At 36.8% G+C, this 20,015-nt stretch overlaps 1 protein-coding gene across 8 annotated transcripts in view; it reads left to right on the top strand.

The window, feature by feature from the left end:
- The window catches only part of LOC126470298 (phosphatidylinositol 4-phosphate 5-kinase type-1 alpha), a 311,070-nt gene that overhangs the window by 265,742 nt on the left and 25,313 nt on the right, over window positions 1–20,015 (top strand). For 3 of the 8 annotated variants that reach the window (XM_050098063.1, XM_050098062.1, XM_050098064.1), the window contains exon 17: window positions 12,128–12,228. In XM_050098063.1, the coding sequence (XP_049954020.1) occupies window positions 12,128–12,228 (101 nt within the window). Of the gene's footprint in view, window positions 1–12,127; window positions 12,229–18,296; window positions 18,789–20,015 lie in introns of those variants that run through there. The other 5 variants (XM_050098060.1, XM_050098059.1, XM_050098061.1 and 2 more) reach the window with 5 other exon arrangements.

The raw sequence follows: 20,015 nt of genomic DNA, 5'->3' as shown, positions 1-20,015 counted from the left end.
AGTTCAAGTAAATGTAGAAAAAATACATTTAAATGAAAGATGCCAACATGATGAAAAGCAAGCATGTGAGATAAACAAAATTTTAAAGTATTTTTTTACTTGTACAGGGTGAGACTTGTGTCTTGAAAACAGAGAACTCCTTAGACATTAACATACTAGTGTGCTACCTCATCTGCTATAACACTTCATCTTGTAAAAGTAATCTGCTTCCTTTTGTAACATAGACAAACTTTTTAACATACAATTTTTGGTAACAGTTAAATGATGAAATTTATTAATGTAACAAGTCTTCAGTTATAATCTCTTTCAGAAAATTAATTACTTCTTTTATCATTTCTTATTACCTACTTTTGTGTCAATAGCTGCACAATTTATGAATTCAGTGTTTGGGATGTTAGCCAACTGGTCATTGCATACACCATCATCTTCAGTTTCTCAGTGAGTGCATAAGTATCTTTGAAATTCCAAATCAGAAGGACTACAGTCTTTAAAGTAGTTTAATATTATTTTACTAGGAACATCGTGACTTCGTCATTTTCTGAATATATCCTGTTACCATGTCCAGTGTCTTTGAATTTGTCTGCACTTTATCGTTTGAACAAGTAAATCATCAGTCTAATTAGACACTGACAGAGAACTAAATTATACTGAACAGTGTACAGAACTACCAGTCTGGATTTATCCACTGTTTTGCTTCAAATGTTAATGACTAGCTTCCATTCCAAACAGGTGAGTGTTGGCAGATCGTACTGCTACATCATCTTTTGTTTTTTAGGCTGTTTATGTCATTGTAACATTTTGTGTTATTTTTAAAAACAGACATTGATTTTCTACATTCTTGTACCACAGTTGCATATTCCTCAACTGAATGAGGTGGCGCAGTGGTTAGCGCACTAGACTCACATTCGGGAGGACAAGGGTTCAAACCCGTGATTTAGGTTTTTCATAATATCCTTAAATCGCTTTAGCAAATGTCGGGATAGTTCCTTTGAAAGTGCATGGCCAACTTACATTCCCATCCTTCCCTAATGCAATGGGACCGATGACCTTGTTGTTCGATCCCCTCCCCCAAATCAACCAACCATATTCCTTGTTTGTGCCTGATACTTCTCCGTATATTGTGTGAAAGACCCTTTACATGTGTAATGTGTAATACAAATATATCATTGTTCATATAGTAATAATTTAAATGACATTATTTTGCATGATGGCTGCAATTTAAATTGTGCGTAAAATTTTCTGCATTTGGCCTGTATCTTGTGTTGTGTGTTATTAATAGTATGTACAATTTTACTCTGGGTTAGGCTTTTTAAATTACGGATAACTTGTATTAATATTTTGGACATCTGTCAAAAGTAAGTCAGTTAACTGAAACAAGAACATGTATGCTCATTTGAAGTAACATTCAACATTGATATGCATTAAAGAAATGTGAATTCTATGTGTGATAATATTTTGTTGTATATGGTACACTGGTGGTGTGTATTTTAGTAAAATATTTTTAAACTAGAATATTAATCATTATCACATATTTGATTATTGGAGTTTGTTACACAGAAAGATAAAGCTTGTTACAAAAAGGTTTCTGCAATGTAAAACACCCAAAAATATATTTTAATACATATTTGCTCTGCAAACGTTTCAGTGGTACAAAATGGGATTCTTCATTGTGATAGGCTAGTTAGAAACTTGTACAGGCATAAGATATGAAACTGGGAATCTCCACGCCATAAATGTGTACTATATTAGCAAACTCCTTCAATAAATTATTGCAAGTCTTTTGGTTATAAGATTACAGGTCTCTGTTAGTAAATAACCAGTAAACCCATGTATAAGACAGCTGCAAATGTCTGATAACTTTACAAATGTGTTAAAGTGTTAAATATTTGGCACTAAACATGCAAGTGAAAAAAGTTCAGAAAAGGTTTGAAATTATGATCAAAGTTTGTTGGAAGTAAATAAATGCTCAAATTATGGAAGACTGAATGAATATAACGTAGGTAATTTGTGCTCTGTTTTAAGCAAAAGCTTGTTTTTCGTACATCTAAATGTCTGTGATGAACTTCGTGTCATACAATGATATAATTTTCAGATACATTCAGTGGTGTATGTGGATAGTGTTGAAAAAAGTCAGTAGTAAAGAAGAAATAAATTAAAACATCATGCCTGATGCAGCAGTTTTACCATATGAACAGTAGAAATAAAAAAGCAATAAAATGGTTCCCTTTCATCATTTCGTGTGCGCGCATGAGGGGGAGGGAGGGGGATGTCTGTGAGAAAAAATTTTGTAATTTTGTGTAAAGTTTGTTGGAAATCGCTGTCTGTTGTCATTCTCAAAAAATACTGGTTGAATAATATCCATGAATTTAGATGCCGTCAATTACACTAGGTTATAGCTCTTAATGAGTATATTATGACAGCATTTTCTATACAGTCCATAATTATATGAAATATTGAGTACAGTCCACAATTATGTGAAATATTGAGAATCAAATTTTTGTTTCGCCTGTAAGCCATTAAATAGGCAACTTCCAACTGGTACCAGGCTCTGGGTTGCAGGATAGTCACATGGTAAGATAAGTGTTAATTATACATACGGTGCCTGCTGTTACCATATATAAACGAACAAATAACATTTTTTTCAACAATACCTTCATATTATATATGGCTGAATAGTATAATTGTGGAAGAAGCAGTTGTTTTAAAATATCACACTTCTACAGAAATGTTAAAGTGTCAGCTATGTTGGACATTGAGATAACTAGCATTTGTGGAAGAACCTCAGAAATTAAGAGCTTTTTAACTAAAGTTGCTTTTCTGTTCACTACCTTTCAACCCTTTGGAATGCCAAGGTTCCAACGTACAAAATTAAGGAAAATGAGTTGTTAGTGTGACAAGGCTTGGACTGACTTCTGCTACAAGTATCAAGGCTGCAATATGTGGAGAAATAGCCACTTTAGAAGAAGCCGAAGTTCCAGCTGATATCACTTTGTTTGGTTCTTTGGGATGAGGTGGTTCTGTTTGATTGATGGGACTTCATTTTCTTAATATTGAATTCTTGTAAGAAATGATTAATAAAGTTGAATATTTGTATAATTATTAGTTTTCAGTAATGAAATCTTATCATCCTAACAAATATTAGGATTTAAATGGAGAGAATATCTACCATGTAAATTGTTTACTCTTAGAAGGGGAAAAAACAAGAAAAATGAAATTGCTCTTATAAATTAAGTGAAGAAACTAGAGTAGAGGTAAGTTAGCTGTAACAGTGCATGAGATGCTTAAATAACATGATCAGATACCAGTTTCTTGTAGTTCTCAGAGGTTGTTTGTAGCAGCAGTTTTACAAAGAATAAGGTATGGGAAGGGTTAACACAGTTATGTTGCACTTTTATTACAATGTTCTATAGTTCTTTACAGTTCATTGTGACAAACATTGACTAGCACCATATCAAAAAATCACTACTGTAGTTGGAGAAACATCTGACTAATGAGTTAATGAAAGTTTGACATCAATTTACATGAAACAAATGAACTGTTAATTGATGTCTTGTCATTCCAAATGGTCACTTTCGCAAATAATGTAACCCCACTATCTTTCAGTATAGTTTATCATAACTACATCTCTGTTGTAATGTGTGATTTGAGAGGTATGCTACAACACAGAGGGTTCTACAGAGCTTTAAGTGTGAATGAATGAGTGGGAAAACTGAAAATAAATGCTGCAGTCTGAAGTGCAGATACATACTGGGTGGATATCGTTAAAGTGCAGCTATGCACAGAGGACCACTGTGTTCTGTACTTATCATATGTCATTGAAACTTGGTAAATATTTTAATGCGTTAATGTAGAACCCATTCAGGCTGTGGAAAAAATTAGTTCCAGTTGTGCCCACTAGGTGCAAATCTAGTGCTGTGAATGGAAAAAAGTCATATCAAAATGTTTCCATATGTCATGGATTAGGAATGGGGTGTGGGCAGAAAAAGTGAAACAAGTGAGAAGGGCATAATGTTGATTTTATTGTTAACTGCCACTTACACAATTTGGTCAATGTATGCACTGGAGACGTTGATGAGATGTCGCATACACAAAATGGTGTGATCAGCAGTTGCACGCAGCAGTGTCGGTGGCATTAGAGCAATGTGATACTGGCCTTCAGATTAGGTAGATATCCAATGTGTTGCTGGTAAATGTATTCTTGTAGCTATCCCCAGAGCCAAAAGTCCACATGGATTCTGATCAGGTGATCTTGCAGGTCATACATCTGGAAAACTTCTGGAAATAACACGTTTTTGGAAGGTTGTATTAAACAGATCTTTAACGGGGCGAGTTACGTGAGGTGTTATCCCATCTTGCATGAAAACATTGGTTCCCACACAGCTGCACTCCTCCAAAATAGGAATCACATGCTGTACAAGAGGTCTCGATAACGTGCAGATCTCATGTTACACCTGACAGGCGCTTATGGTGGATTCTCTTCAAAGGACGACGTACCACACAGTCCCATAGGAAGAGTGCAGTGGCTCTTTGGGCACCGCATGTGGTTTAACATTACCTTAAATTCAGCAGTTCTTTGTATTCACTGCACTCTTTATCGTAAAGTGTGCCTCGTCACTCCATGAAATATTGCCCAGCCACATGTCACTAACTACAATCTCTGCTGGAAACCAAAGAGCATACTGTTTCAGTCACTGCACTGTCTGGATCTTGCACGGGTACCAGTATATATGGACCAAACACTTTCCGTACTGCTGACCGTGAGATGGACAAATTTCATGAAACGGCAGGAGCACCAGCACTGCCTGAGGTACATGCTGCATGGTCAGTTAAAGCAACAGCAACCTTGTCAATAACTTCCACCAGGATAGGATGCCTTCCTATTACCAGGTACCACACCAAGCTCACCTGTGTTTTCAAATTTCATTATCATCTTCTTCAAAGCATTTAATGACCTTGGACCTCTCCTCAGACCTGTCAGTCGACAATACTATCTCTATGCAGCACTGTAATTGCTACTGTTCACATAAAACAGTTTCACTAAGAGTGCACAGTCTCTCTTCTCGATAGCCATATTGTTCACTCACATCATGGCTTGTGAAATGACAGTGTGAATGTCATACTGTCATACAAACAGTGTACAATGCCAGATTTGCACCTGGTGGCCAAAATTGGAACTAATTTTTCTCCACAGTAAATTATTTCCGCATTAACGCATAAGCATATGTAACAAGTTCCACTGTCATATAATAATTCTCTCTGTGACTAACTGCACTTTAATTACACACATCAAAAAAAGATTTTGCATTACCTTGGTTCCAAGAGCTCCAGAACCTTTACAGAAAATTGGTATCATAAACATTGTTTACTCCTCTTTTATTTCTCATGAAAACCACACATTGCATGCTGCACCACCATACAGCGAGACCTTCAGAGGTGGTGGTCAGATTGCTGTACACACTGGTACCTCTGATACCCAGTGGCATGTTCTCTTCCATTGATGTGTGCCTGAATTCATCATGGCTTACTATCCACAAGTTCATCAAGGCACTGTTGGCCCAGATTGTCCTCCTCTATGGCGATTCGGTGTGGATCCCTCAGAGTGTTTGGTGGGTCACTGTCCACAAACAGCCCTTTCCAATCTATCCCAGGCATGTTTGATAGGGTTCATGTCTGGAAAACCTGCTGGTCACTTGAGCAATGTCATTATCCTGAAGAAAGTCATTCACAAGATGTGCACGATGGGGGCGTGAATTATTGTCCATGAAGACAAATGCCTCGCCAATATGCTGCCGATATGGTTGCTTTGTGGGTCAGATGCTGGCATTCCACTGTGGCGCCTTCCATGACCACCAGCAGCATACATCGGCCCCACATGATGCCACCCCAAAACAGCAGGGAACCTCCACGTTGCTGCACTTTCTGGACAGTGTGTCTAAGGCGTTCAGCCCGACTGGGTTGCCTCCAAACACGTCTTGGACGATTGTGTGGTTGAAGGCATATGCGACACTCATTGGCAAAGAGAATGTGATGCCAATCCTGAGCGGTCCATTTGGCATGTTGTTGGGCCCATCTGTACCGCACTGCATAGTGTCGTTGCAAAGGTGTACCTCACCATGGACGTTGGGAGTGAAGTTGTGCATCATGCAGCCTATTGCACACAGTTTGAGTCATAACACGATGTCCTTTGGCTGCACGAAAAGCAGTATTCAACATGGTGGCATTGTTGTCACAGTTCCTCCGAGCCATAATCCGTAGGTAGCGATCATCCACTGCAGTAGTAGCCCTTGGGCGGCCTGAATGAGGCACGTGAGCGACAGTTCCTGTCTCTCTGTATCTCCTCCATGTCCGAACAACATCACTTTAGTCCACTCCGAGATGCCTGGACATTTCCTTTGTGGAGAGCCCCTCCTGGCACAAAGTAACAATGCGGACATGATCAAACTGCGGTATTGACCATCTAGGCTTGGTTGAACTACAGACAACACGAGCCGTGTACCTCCTTCCTGGTGGAATGACTGGAACTGATCGGCTGTCGGACCCCCTCTGTCTAATAGGCACTGCTCATGCATGGTTGTTTACATCTTTGGGTGAGTTTAGTGACATCTTGGAACAGTCAAAGGGACTTTGTCTGTGGTACAATATCCACAGCCAACGTCTATCTTCAGGAGTTCTGGGAACCAGGTTGAGGCAAAACTTTTTCTTGATGAGTGTATAACTACATGGTATGAAGGCTTATACTCATTAAAACTGTGATCAGATGAACATAAAACAATTTTAAGTAGTTTTGAAAACTACAATTTTGTTTGTAAAACTTAATAAACAAATAAGATTAAAATGAGTTTATTTTAAATAATTCAGAACTGTAAACCAATACAGTTACAAGCTGCGATGGAGTAATTGATTACTGCTAAAGCTTGTAAATACCAAAGAATAGACTGTAACAGGCATGATTAAGAAGCCATAGGAACTAATTGATGCACTTCAGAATATAAAGTTATTGGCTGTGAGAAAACACATGACAGAATTAGAGAAATATGTGATTATGAGCTAGATGCGAAGAACGTTAGATCATTTAATCATTAAACATCTGTAGAAACTGATGTTATGTGTTTGAAAATTTGTTAAGTGATCACAGCTGGGTAGTTCTTATTTCAAACCAGACTTAATTTTTCATTCAGGCATATATCAGCTGGATTTAACATTCACATAGCAAGTTTTCATTGTTACAAGGGCTCTCCTGTCATGGGTACACAATTTGTAATGTGGGAAGAAGTAACTTCATCATACAAGGTGGCAAATAAAGTAGCCCAACATTTGTTTCTGTTCCAAACAATTTATTTCAGTCACGATACAGGAAGGTAAAATGGAACCCGTGTACAAGTTAAATGAAGGTTATTTACTGTGAGTCACACATTTGATGTGACTGCTGAAACATGTAGTAACTTTTTGAGCACCCAATTTTGTGATAACTTAAGGATGAAAATCCTCAGCACTTCCAAAGGCCACAATGATTAGCACTCGGACATGCTAGATTGCAGTTAGATTTGAAGGGGAAACTTTTCTGTGATGAAATTAGTAAATGAATCATAAGAATTCAAATCATAACTATTCGGATGCCCAGTCTGTTCTTGCGGATGATGACCTGCAAATTTATTTAAAATGAAATAAATTAAAATTGGCAGTCAGAAATTCTGAAACAGTATTTGGTCTGGGAGGCCATCCCACATAAGCCATTCATTTCGTAATTCTAACCCTTAAGCAAAAGCTGAAGAACGAAAATGGTAACTAGTATGATAAGGCAACATTCCAGTTTTCAGTCTGCTCAAACTTTTCAGCATTAGATTGTGTTATGATCACCCAGATGAAAATGTGATTCATTTGAAAACCAAACATTTTGGAATGATATTTTCATTTACAGCCATGCTAATGCCATTTTTTGTTGACTGTTACATCCAGTAGATCTTGTGCCAGATAGAGGAAGTTTTTCTAGTCCGATTAAAATAACTTGACAGTTGACACTTCACACGTTGGAGCTAGTTTTGGTTTCCTTCAGTCTGTATGCTTAACATCACACCCAAACCTTTGCCTTTGCCAAACTGCCCAACAATTAGTTCACTTCAGATTCCTCCTCCAGCTTTCATTCTTGATGTGTTTGGATCCCAAGTCTTGGGTCAGACCCTTTTGTTTTGTATTTCATCACACGATAACTTACAACAAAAGCAACGCGCGCACGTGTGCTCCCTCCCTCCCTCCCTCCCTCTCTCTCTCTCTCTCTCTCTCTCTCTCTCTCTCTCTCTCTCTCACACACACACACACACACACACAAAAACACACACACACACACACACACACACACACACACAATGATGCTAATGAAATACATGTTTCATACACAGCACTAACCAAACGCTGCTAGATCATTCTGCATGAGACGCAATTCCATGTGATTTATACAGTTATTATAATCACAGAGATTGGCTTACATTGGATGAGCTTTGTACGACATTGTGTGAAGCTGAATTTTTGAAGTCTGTCAATTTATCATTGTGACTCAGACATGAGAGTCTTAAATATAAGAGCCTTATGTACTGTAATGGCATAGCTGAGTGATTAACATGTAAACTTCACTGGTAGAAGATTGAAGGTTTGAAAGTCATCAAATGCAGCAAATTTTTTTATTCTTCTAAATCTAATTGAAAGGCTTTGATTATTATTTTTATTCAATTAACTGGTTTAAATGTAATTTTATTTTGTTTCTAATACTTCGCTATGTCATTTTCATCATCGTATTGACCTTTTATTTTCTCCCATTTTTCTTCCTATCATTCTTTTTTCATTTGTAACCTGCTTGTGTAACATATAATCTGCAACCAAGTGCCAACTATAACTGCTCATTGCTTAGTAACACAGCACCCCGTGTAACCAGTGTGAGGATAGTTTCAGGTAACCAAAATAACAGTTCAGTTTAGCTTTAAAACTGAAATTTTGTTGCAGAAGATGAATATGCAAACAAAGATTTTATGAAATTTTTCTGTCTTGAGTTCATTCGCTGAAGTTAGCCTAAATGCCGTGAACAAAGTGATTGTTGTTTTGGTGGTTTTAGTCCTGCTGCAGATTATCTATCACCGTTTTATCAGATGCATTGCACATCATGAGAGTGTGGTGAGGTTAGGGCACGAGTTTAAATTCCAGGCTAGAAAACCCATCACATACCGCAGTTCATTCATTGCTCACTTAAAATCAGCTCTTGACAGAGCATCCCCTATTTTCATCACACCTCGTGACAGCTGCTTCTAACATTGCTCCACATTATATGTTAACAGCACTTGTGAAGTGACCTGCTGTGTTCGTGTGTTGCCTATAACCTAGAGGTAGCTGGCAACGGATGTGGCAATACTGTAAAGGCAAGTGACAGATGTCAACTATCAAGTAATTTTAATCGAACTGTAGAGGAAACACCACACTTCTAGAATCAAATAGAAAATCCACACAGGTTTTGAGGTCGTGAGAGATACAGTAGGATAGAATATGAGGGGAAATTAACAATGAAACTTGAAAGCCTGGAATATTTGAAATGGCAGGGACGGCATTAAATGCACAAGTAAGGACAGGGAAAACAGAAAAAGAAAGGAGCCAGAAATGGACAGTTCCAGCAGAAAAAGAACAAGTCAGGACAACAAAGCTGAACAGTAGTAAGACAAAATACAGGACAGAAAAGGAAGTAAGAAATTCATCAAGTGTAATAAAGGGATGGAAGAAAGAGAGGCAAAACAGGAGAGAGTAGCATAATCTGAAGTCAGTCAGATGGTGGGTTCCTTGTGCTAACCTCGGACCTGTAGGGGAGGATCCATATTGCTTGTGTGTTGTAACTGGCACATGGATCACTTAATTTCCTAACATTCCTCTTAGTTACTACCAACTATAGACCATCTGAAAGCAAACTTATGACTTCATTCCGTCACCTACATAGATTTTTCCATTTCTTTATTTTTAACAGTTTTAGTGTTTTGACACGCACTGAGAAGGCATCAGCTGTGGCATGATTTCGAAATGCCTGCAGAATGTTTATTGTGTTTGGTTAACCTACATCTGGAATATATTTCTCAAATGTGTGCATTTTATCTTGAAAGACATTGGCTGTCTCTCAGATAGTCAACTAGCAACCACCTAAAAGTTAATGCGAATCATCTTTCCTCTATACTGTAATCAGTTTCACATTACTGCCTGCTTCACTATGCAGCTGAATTACACACTTTGTCCGAGCAATGGTACATCAGAATTCCATCCATGGAAACTTCCTTTACAGTGTGTACTTGATTCCAATGCCCGCTCCAAATGAGGTGTGGCAGTGGATAAGACTCGACTCTAATTCAGGCAGAGAAGGTTTCAAATTGCGGCTTACCTTAACCAGTCCTGTTATTGTCAACACCCTTTTCACTTATCTCCCCCCCCCCCCCCCCACATCCAGCTCCCCCCTTTTCCTTGTCCCCATTTTTTTCTCTCTCTTCACATAGATGTTTTTAAAAAAATTATTAAATTATGATATAAAAATGCTGGTGAGTAATAACCTTTTGGAGGTGAAATATTTAGCACTACCAATGGACACATACAAAAGTAAAAGTACACAACTCTGTAATTCCATTCTTGCATTCAGAATGATTATTTCCTTTCTCCCTAAGGACGCCAACAGTTTTCTCTCATAATTTAATAGTTTTGTTGATTGAATTTCCCAAGTTATTTTAACAATTTTAAATATAGTTTTATTGGGGTTAAGAAATAATGCTATTAAAATGCCTGATAAATATGCATTTATGCAGTGTAAATTCTCTAGTGCGTGTCTTAAATTAGATTATGTTAATTCTAGCACAAATTTTTATTCTAGCATAAAAGTTTATTGGTTAAAATATCTGTTCTATATGTTCCTTCGATGCTGCAACAGCTGCTGCCTTCTCATTGCTATTCAAAACTCTAAAACTATTAAAAATAAAGGCAAAGGCATCATGCTTTTCTTTGCAAGTGTTGGTCAGCAGTTATGGGTCATGGATAAGGATGAAATTTTGCACATTTTTTGTTGCAAAAAACCTGCTCTTGAAATTATAAACATTGAAGCTTTCTATTTTGTTCAAGTCTTATTTATATTAGAGAATGATGAGCTAGTTGAGTGGGGAAGATTTAGAAACATCATACTTTAAACTATTGGTGAAGAAGTGTTTGACTTGTTAGCAGAAAAGGTACTAGTAATATTACTTATTTTGCAATAACATATCTTGGTCTTTCGCTAGGGATTATCATTGTGAAGTGTTGTTTTGCGTCTTGCAAATAACAGGTCTATTTGCATTTCTATCTCGGAATTAATGTCACTTATGTAAGAAAAAAGGTTTGAAGTATGCATCTTCACATTGTTGTTATCTGTTGTAAATCCTTCTTCACTAGATTGCGGGATCCATTGCTGACACAGTACACACTGCAAAACAGAGAGTTGTAAAAAAAAAATAATTTGCGTAGTTCCACTATCTTTAGTTTCAGTATTCTATGTTCTGAGGTACGTAGAGTATCTGGGAAATCATTGAAGCATTAAGAAATCACTTCTGTTTCTGTTGTCAAAGCACATAGGCTAAACAAGCTTTCAGACTCAATGACTTCGCAAAAATATGAATTATTGTTACTGCAACAAATAAACTATAGCCTAAGCAAAAATGTGTTGGTGTGTCACACTTGCAGTACTAAAAACCTGTATTTTGAACTAATTATGTTAATTTTCTTACATAGTTATTTGTATGTACTAGTACACGTCATATTAGTATTGTTGGAGCAGTGGGAAACAACGTGATTCATAAATTTAGGTGAAGCTAAATATTTTTTAAAAAAATGTTTAAGTGCTTACATACTGAAAATAGTTTAAAACATTGTTCTCGGTTACTTTCTAGCTCAAACTATTCAATATTTCTGCATTTTTAGCTACTCCTTGCTTATCCTTTATTTGTAGGATATAATTATTCTTCATCACCTTGGGTGATATTGTTTTTAGCATGTATCTTTATGTGATAAGGCTTTTTTAGTTTTGTCCTCTTCTTTGAGTTAGCATTTTATGTATGATTATTTATCCATTCATTTATTTCATGCTTAGGTTGCGCAGCAACATCGGTTAGAAACCTCACTCCTCGTAGCAACGAAGGACCTAAATCAGCCTCCCTTGAAGATTCTCTTGATTGTCTCAGCTCAGAAATGGTGAGCACCTCTCATACTAGTACATACATCCACATAAATAGTCATAGAATATGAGTAGACTATTTCATTTGAGCAATGTGTCTTGTGAATGAATATGTAGGAAGTAAATACGTCCTTCATTTAAATAGGCTGCAGGACTTGATTTGCTCAGTTTTGTGAAATGCAAAAAATGTCGTGGAAGTAATGTGTGAATGATTGTATCAGCTTTGTTGTTTCTTCCTCTCTACTTAATTTCATATCCATTAAACCCAAAGGAGTGAAAGGGGGGAGTGCTTGTTACAAATAGTGCAGTAAAAATTTTTGAGACTCTAAGATTAAAGTATGAGATTTGTGTTTTTTCTGATTAGTGGTAGGGAAGAAGCTACTAATTTGAAATGTCTTTGTTTATTAATAATAGATCTCATCTTTTGCAACGTAGTGTTGAGTGGTAATGTAAGTATGTGATTGGTTCCTAATTTACATAACAAAATTTGCGGTGGAATGAAACAAGAATAATCAGTATGTTGTGTGGTTGGTGGCAGTTTTAATGTCATCATTTTATTATTATTTAGATGTATGACTTCATTTAATTGCATCATTTATCTGTGTACTTGGCATATCATATCAGCATTCTTAATTTTTGGAGAGATTTTCTCTCCCAAAGATTTTCATATGTTTGGTGCTATACGTCTCTCACGATCTAGTCTCTTATTCTTCAGTAAGCTATTGAAGGAGGACACAAACTGCTTGGGATGAAATCGTAATAAGACAAGTGTAGGAAACTTCTCTCATAACCTATTCATAAGGTAGGCATGAGCACCAAACAAAGATCCCCTTTATCAGCCTTACAGAATATTGTTAATTTATGATGTGTGTAAGAGGAATGGGGAATGGCAAGTCAGTAAACTGGAAATGTTCTAAGATGAAGGGAATTGTTTTGTAATCTAGGCTGAGAGGACACAAGGAAAGTATCATCATGGGAAAGCATACTGCACAAATCATAATATGTGGTGTCGAAGGGAGTGGGTAGTTAGTAGAGACTGAAGAGAAGTTTGAATGGCGAACTGAGAAAGTTATCATTAATAGACAAATGGCTTCATAAGTGAGAGGGGTACCCATGTATTTAGTGGCCTTAAAATTAATAGCAACTATTACATCATGGTTTTGAAGATAGAAATTTGGCTAACATTGAGGAAAGTATGAAATAACACAGTGAAAGTAGCAAGACCTGAGATGTGTGAAGTTTAGTTACTACAGGAAGAAAGTTCACATGATATGTTTCAGGGAAGACTGACTGAACATATACAGACAGTCCCAATCAGTGAAACTTTATAACTTGAATGAAATAATGTAAAAAAATCTTTGGACAAAAGTAGTCAGCAAATTTCTTGACAAGAAGGGGTTAAGCAAACACATCAGAAAGTAGAAAAAAAGGAAAAACCAATAAAAGATAAACAGGCAACCCATCATAAGTATCTCCAGATGGGGGGAATGAAGCTTATATAACATATAAATAAAAACAGAATTCACACAGAATATTATCTGATAAGCACCAGAGGGGTGGTAGAACAGATTTGTTTGCAGAATAAAGGATAATGTGCACAGGCCACAAATAATGAGGTACATAATAAAGAAATGTCTTAGCCAAGAAGGAAGGGAAGAAGTTAATCAGAATTTAAAACCACTCACTCACTGGGTACAGTATTACAAAAAGTTATGATTTGGCGACATCTTCAAGGAAGTAAAAACAAACTTGGAAGAAAGAAGTGTTGATTACGTAACAATTAAAAAACTAGAAAATTTGCTTAGGATATCAAAAAACTCTAAAGCGATTTGTTTCGGTGAAATAACTTCAGAACTATTGAAATGTGCCAGTAAATCCTTTAAAATTAACATTGTTGCACCTATTTAATACATGCTGGCACTGCTCCAAAATTCCTTATAGCATGAGGAAAGCATAGGTGATATCTACATTTTAAAAAATTGAAAGAAGAATAACAATAGACAACTGGGGGGGGCAAGTTTATTAAACACCACTCGTAAAGTATATGAAAAACTAATTAATGAAAGATTACATTCTACGTCAGATGCTATGTTGGTTGAAGAATAAGCAGGGTTTAGAAAGGATCAGTCATGCATAAACAAAACACTTTGTTTGAAAATACTGATTAAGAGAAGAAGAGAATTCAACCATGAGTCACACACCTGGCATTCATTCATTACAAAAAGCCTTTTGGCAGTCAAAAGATCACTCCGTTGTGATATCGTGATTAAACGAGGGTATCGTCTCCATCTTGTGAATGTCATAAAAAGCTCATGCCTTGGCACACAAATAATATTTAAAACAGAAAACCTGCTGTCTTATGACCTGCCAATGATCAAGTTGTTATTGAGCAAAAGGAAGATTACATGTTGAGATCCTTATATAATCAACATATCTGCTTGGGATATAACATGTAAGTCTCTGTACAAAAGAAAGAATATAGCCTTTAGACAGAAATATACAGTCCGAACAAAAATAATTCTTAGATAATAGATCTATTGAATGAGTGTTTCACTTCTAATACTTTGGCTGTGATATAATGACACTGATCATGATCTTGATAACAAACTAACTACCAGACTAAATGTGCAAGATGTGGTCATCATTCTCATAACAGTGAAGTTTGCAATATAAATGAATCATTAAATGCTGAGTGATGAAGTGGAAGTGCATAGATCCCTTCTGGTGCATTTGATGTGTAACATGGTAACACGGGTTTCTCGCTTTGGCACTCAGTTTGGTTAGATAGTCAATTCTGCTATGTATCCCTTATTCCTATTATTATTTTCTCACACAACCAGTCCTCTTCTTTCCTCTACAGTTTGTCTTTTTTGTATGTGTATACAAAACATTATCATGTATTGTACAAATAAAAATATTAGCTATGTGATAGTTCTGCGTGTTCCAAGTAGTGCAGTTAGTCACACTCAAAGCACTTCTGGCAGAGTTCTGTGTTGATAACCAAAAATTGCTTTTATTTTACTACAAAGTTCACATCTACTCTCACAGTGGAGAAAATAATACAGTGCATAAATGAAGACATTTCCTTGCAGGAGTGTTACGCAGGAAATACAATGTGGTTGAAAAACAGTGAGGGGCTTGAGGATCAGAGAATAGTGCCCAAGAAGGATGAAACAAAAATTATAAGAAATGAAAAGAAATTCATAAGCCTAAGGACTTAGGGGATTTGGAAGAGCTCAGAAATTATTGGCGGAAAGGGTTGATATGGTGACAGAAAAGGGAGAGGAGAGGAGGGGGGAGGCAGAGGAGGAGATTCTGGAGAGGCAGGTAATTGTGGAAACTGAGACTAGAGAAGTTGCAGGAGCATTTCATGTGCTAGAGATGTAAGTCTCATTTGCACAGCTCAGAAAAGCTTGTTTTGAAAGGCAGAGAGGATGAAAGGGAGGATCTAGTGGCGGAAAGTGGTAAAGCATCAGTTACCTTTGCAACTGGATATCACATTTGCCATTAGTAACTCACATAAATGAGCAGCAGTTTATTTGCATTGGCCACACTGAAAGCTATGTAACTGCTGTATAATGTAAATGGAAGAAGTAGATGCTTCCACAGTTCATTGCAGTCTTTAACGTAGCATTTATTGGCTCTTTATACAATTTGTTTTCTTCTCCACTTGGATTATAGTATGACAAGTGCCATTTTGTTGAAAATGTATTAATTTTCCACTGTAAAGGTGATTATTAAAATGTTTGTGGGACTTTTGTTGCCTGTTTTATTTGTGAGCCTATTTGTAATTAAAATTTTTAGTAAAACTTCTCAGATGAACTTATGCTAAACACTGTGTTTTTTTATCTTTGTCTCTGTTCTCTTGAGATACTTACTATGTTGATCAGCTTCACAATTCCTCTCCCTTCTATACTTTTTTCCTTGTCCTATGCCCTTTTGCCCTTGCTTTCTCTCTTAACTTCTCCATGTCTGTATATTACAGCTGGCCATCCTTCTGTTACCTTTTTCTTGTAATCATTTTCTTTTTGATGTTTCAAAACTCTGTTAGTCTTCTGTATTACTGCTTCTGTATTAACAAAAATATTGAAAGGATAGATAGCTACTCACCACATAGAGGAGGCATACATTACTACTTGAGAAATATACGCAAGTACAATCATGCTGACTGTTGTCTTCATTTGAAGGAATTCCATATTTGCTGCTAAGTATTTTATTTTAAGAATGTGTCCTTCATGTAAAACTTTCATATTGAGTATAGGCCACAGAGTGCTTCTTCAGTTGGAGTTGACATCAACGTATAGTCCAGTTAATATAATTTTGGTTTGTTATTATTAACCTAAATTATTCCAAGGAAACTTTGGTATGGCTCCTTTGGTGATAGACAACCAGTTCTTTCTACTATACTTGAAAACGGCATTTCTTCTTTTTTAAAAACTGTGTTGTAGAATATGAGATTTCAGCAAAGAAAAGGATGGGAAGTAGAGATATAACCTTAACCCTATACCTGGCAATATCCCTTGGGACCAATTACCTTGTTTTGCTTTGTAGCAATGGATACACTTTTATACGCATTTCTGTGTCCTTTCATTATCAGGTACATTTCAAATGAACATCAATATTGTCTTTACAAATCTTATAATTGCAGTTGTTAAATATATCATTAGAAAGGTATTAGTCATATACATATTTATTTTCTAAACCCATTTTTTTTTCCTAATGTAGTGTTCACCCACAATCTGTGTTACACTGATTGGTAATGGACTTATTCCATTCAAACTTGATTTCTTTTTTATATATATATATATCTTGTTACTAATGCAACTGTTTCTGTTTTTGTAGTTGCGATTCTTTCTTAGTTAAGCTATAATTTCATTATGTTGATCCAAATTTCCATTTTCCTAGATGCAGTTTTTGGTATCTGTGTAACTGATCTTACAGGCCAGTGCTACAACCCTTTTCTTTTTTTACACCATAACCAGATTCATTTTTCTGCTGTATCACAACTGCCATAATTTGTCTTCATAGAATTTCTCCATCCTGTTTCTTTACTTTGTTATCACTCCCCTCTCTATCTTACTGTCTTCCTACCCATATACAGTATCTGATCGAAAGTTTCCAGTCATCCACATGTAATGTAGAATTGACCAATAGTTCTCATGAGAGTCAGACATGCCAGTAAAAAGGAGACAAAAAGTGTTGCATTGTTGGTTGAGAAGCAGCTACACAACTTGCCCACTAGTCATTTTGTGTGTCCTGAATAACAAATCCATGAGGAACATTTCAACCAATCTAAAGCTGCTGAAATCAACTGTTGGTGATACGATTATGGAGTGGAAATGCAAAGGAACAACCACAGCAAAACCAAGACCAGACAGAGCTCATGTACAGATGGACAGGGACCATCAAACATTGGGGGGGGGGGGGGGGGGGGGGGAGTTGTGTAAAAAGAATAATAGTATTAAATCAGGCGAAGGAATCACTCGTAAGCTCCAAAGTGCTACCAATTGTCCAGCTAGCACAGTGACTGTGGGCAGGGAGTTAAAGAGAATGGGTTATTTTATGGCTGAGTAGCTCATCATAAGCCACACACACATTTGTGTACTCAGTGTTAAACGACACTTGATCTGGTGTAAAGGGGTATACCACTGGTCATTGGATGACAGGAAATGAAGGATTCGGTGTAATGAATCACACTATACCTTGTGGCAATCAGATGGAAGTCTTTGGGTTTGGCAAACATTGGAGAATGTTAACTGCCATTTACATATAGTGCCTCAGTGAGGTATGAAGGAGGTTGTGTTACAGTATGGGGTGTTTTTCATGGTTATGGTGTGGTACCCTTATTGTGCTGAAAATGCTAAATGTGGCAGGATATTAAAGCGTCACGCAGCATTTTGTATTGTGTACATAAGAGGGACAGTTTGGAGATGATGATTGCTTGTATCAGCATGACAGTGCACCCTGTCATAAAGCATCATCTGTGAGGCAGTTACATTCCTCAAATGGACTGGCGTGCCCAGATTCCCACCCTGAATCCAGTGGAACACCTTTGGGATGAGTTAGAATGTCAACTTTGTTCCAGACCCCAGTGTCCAACATCACTACCTTCTCTGGTTTCGCCGACCGGAGTGGCCAAGCGGCTCGTAGGTGCTACAGTCTGGAACCGCGCGACCGCTGCAGTCGCAGGTTCGAATCCTGCCTTGGGCATGGATGTGTGTGATGTCCTTAGGTTATTTAGGTTTAAGTAGTTCTAAGTTCTAGGGGACTGATGACCTCAGCAGTAAAGTCCCATAGTGCTCAGAGCCATTTGAACCATTTTTTTCTCTGGTTTCAACTCTTGAGGAAGAATGGACTGCTGCTATTCCTCCGCAGGCATCCAGACACCTCACTGAAAGAGTCTCCAGTAGAGTTCAAGCTGTCATAAAGGTGAAGGGAGAACACACCACAAATTAAATTCCAGTAATAACGGTCTGGATACATTTGATCAGATAATGTACAAGTTATTGTTTTGCAAGTTTTGATGTATCATTACTTTCAGTTTTTCATTGTAAACTAACTTTATTTTGATGTTCAGTTCATGCACAATCCATTTTGACTATGTGCTCTAATTGTTAGTTACCTACAGAAAAGGAAACAAGAAGAAATTCTAGAACACATCAATAACATTTACAGAATGTCAGCAGCATTCTCTCTGAGCTGTTCATATCTTACCTCTATCTTACATGTCTATCGTAACATTTCTGCCTAATATTAATGTCTCATTAGTCTTCTTACCACACCCGTAACATTTCTGCCCAATATTAATGTCTCATTAGTTTTCTTACCACATTAAAACTGTGTTCTATCAGTTAAGAACCTAAACTGCTATTGTGTACTCCAGTTCATGTTCTCTGCATCACGTTGCTTTTGGCTGTATGTTTGCTATAATGTATGTGAGGAACTCTTAATGTAAAGTCCACCATTTCTTCATCATCCCATTAGTTGGTTTCCTATCAGTCATTTTAGTTGGAGAAACAGTGGAGATGTTAGGCATAAAGTATTAATATCTCTCTAAAATTATTGCTATGTGACAACATTTTTAGTTGCCACCTTACTGATGTTATTTTAATCTCAGCTTTCTATTTCTTGTGTTGTGTACCACAACCAGCATAAATTATGGATAGCGAATGTATCAATTTAATAAAGTGGGAGAAGTCAGAATTAAAAGTACATTTGTATTTAATGCTTCATATTAATGTCAGATCTAATGAGGCACATGGACAAAATGGTGGAATTTTTTTCCACTACAATACAGTTGCAGTTGTTCTGAAATTCATAATGTAATACATTTTCTTTTTGTTGACGACAGACCCATCTTTTCTTAAATATTCATACCGCACTGCAGGTGTTCAGAAATAAGTATCGTTTCTGCTTAGAAGTCATTTATTTTTTGCATTGTGAAGGCTTGAATGTGAGTGGATATCCACAGCCTGTAAAAATGGAAGAGGGGAGTTATATAATTAGTGGTAGATAGAACTGTTGATTCTTTACTGTGACCCAGTTTGTGCAAAATGGATTGTGGCTATAAATTTCTAAGAAATATTTCAGTCACTTTCAAACAAATTTAAACAATGGAGAATCCAGGATGGAGTAATTACAGTACAGGGTGTACATAAAGTCTGGGAACACTTTCAATTATTTATTGCACAAGAACCAAACAAAACATTGTACAGATATCATACATATGTCATTTTGAAGAGAAACCCTGAAAGTTGTTTCCTCCCCCTTCATGTATACCGCCACAGTGTAGTTCGGTAATATT

Source organism: Schistocerca serialis, chromosome 3 (assembly GCF_023864345.2).
Source record: "Schistocerca serialis cubense isolate TAMUIC-IGC-003099 chromosome 3, iqSchSeri2.2, whole genome shotgun sequence".
In the NCBI taxonomy this organism is placed as follows: Eukaryota; Metazoa; Arthropoda; class Insecta; order Orthoptera; family Acrididae; genus Schistocerca; species Schistocerca serialis.
This window is presented reverse-complemented; position numbering and strand designations above follow the sequence as displayed.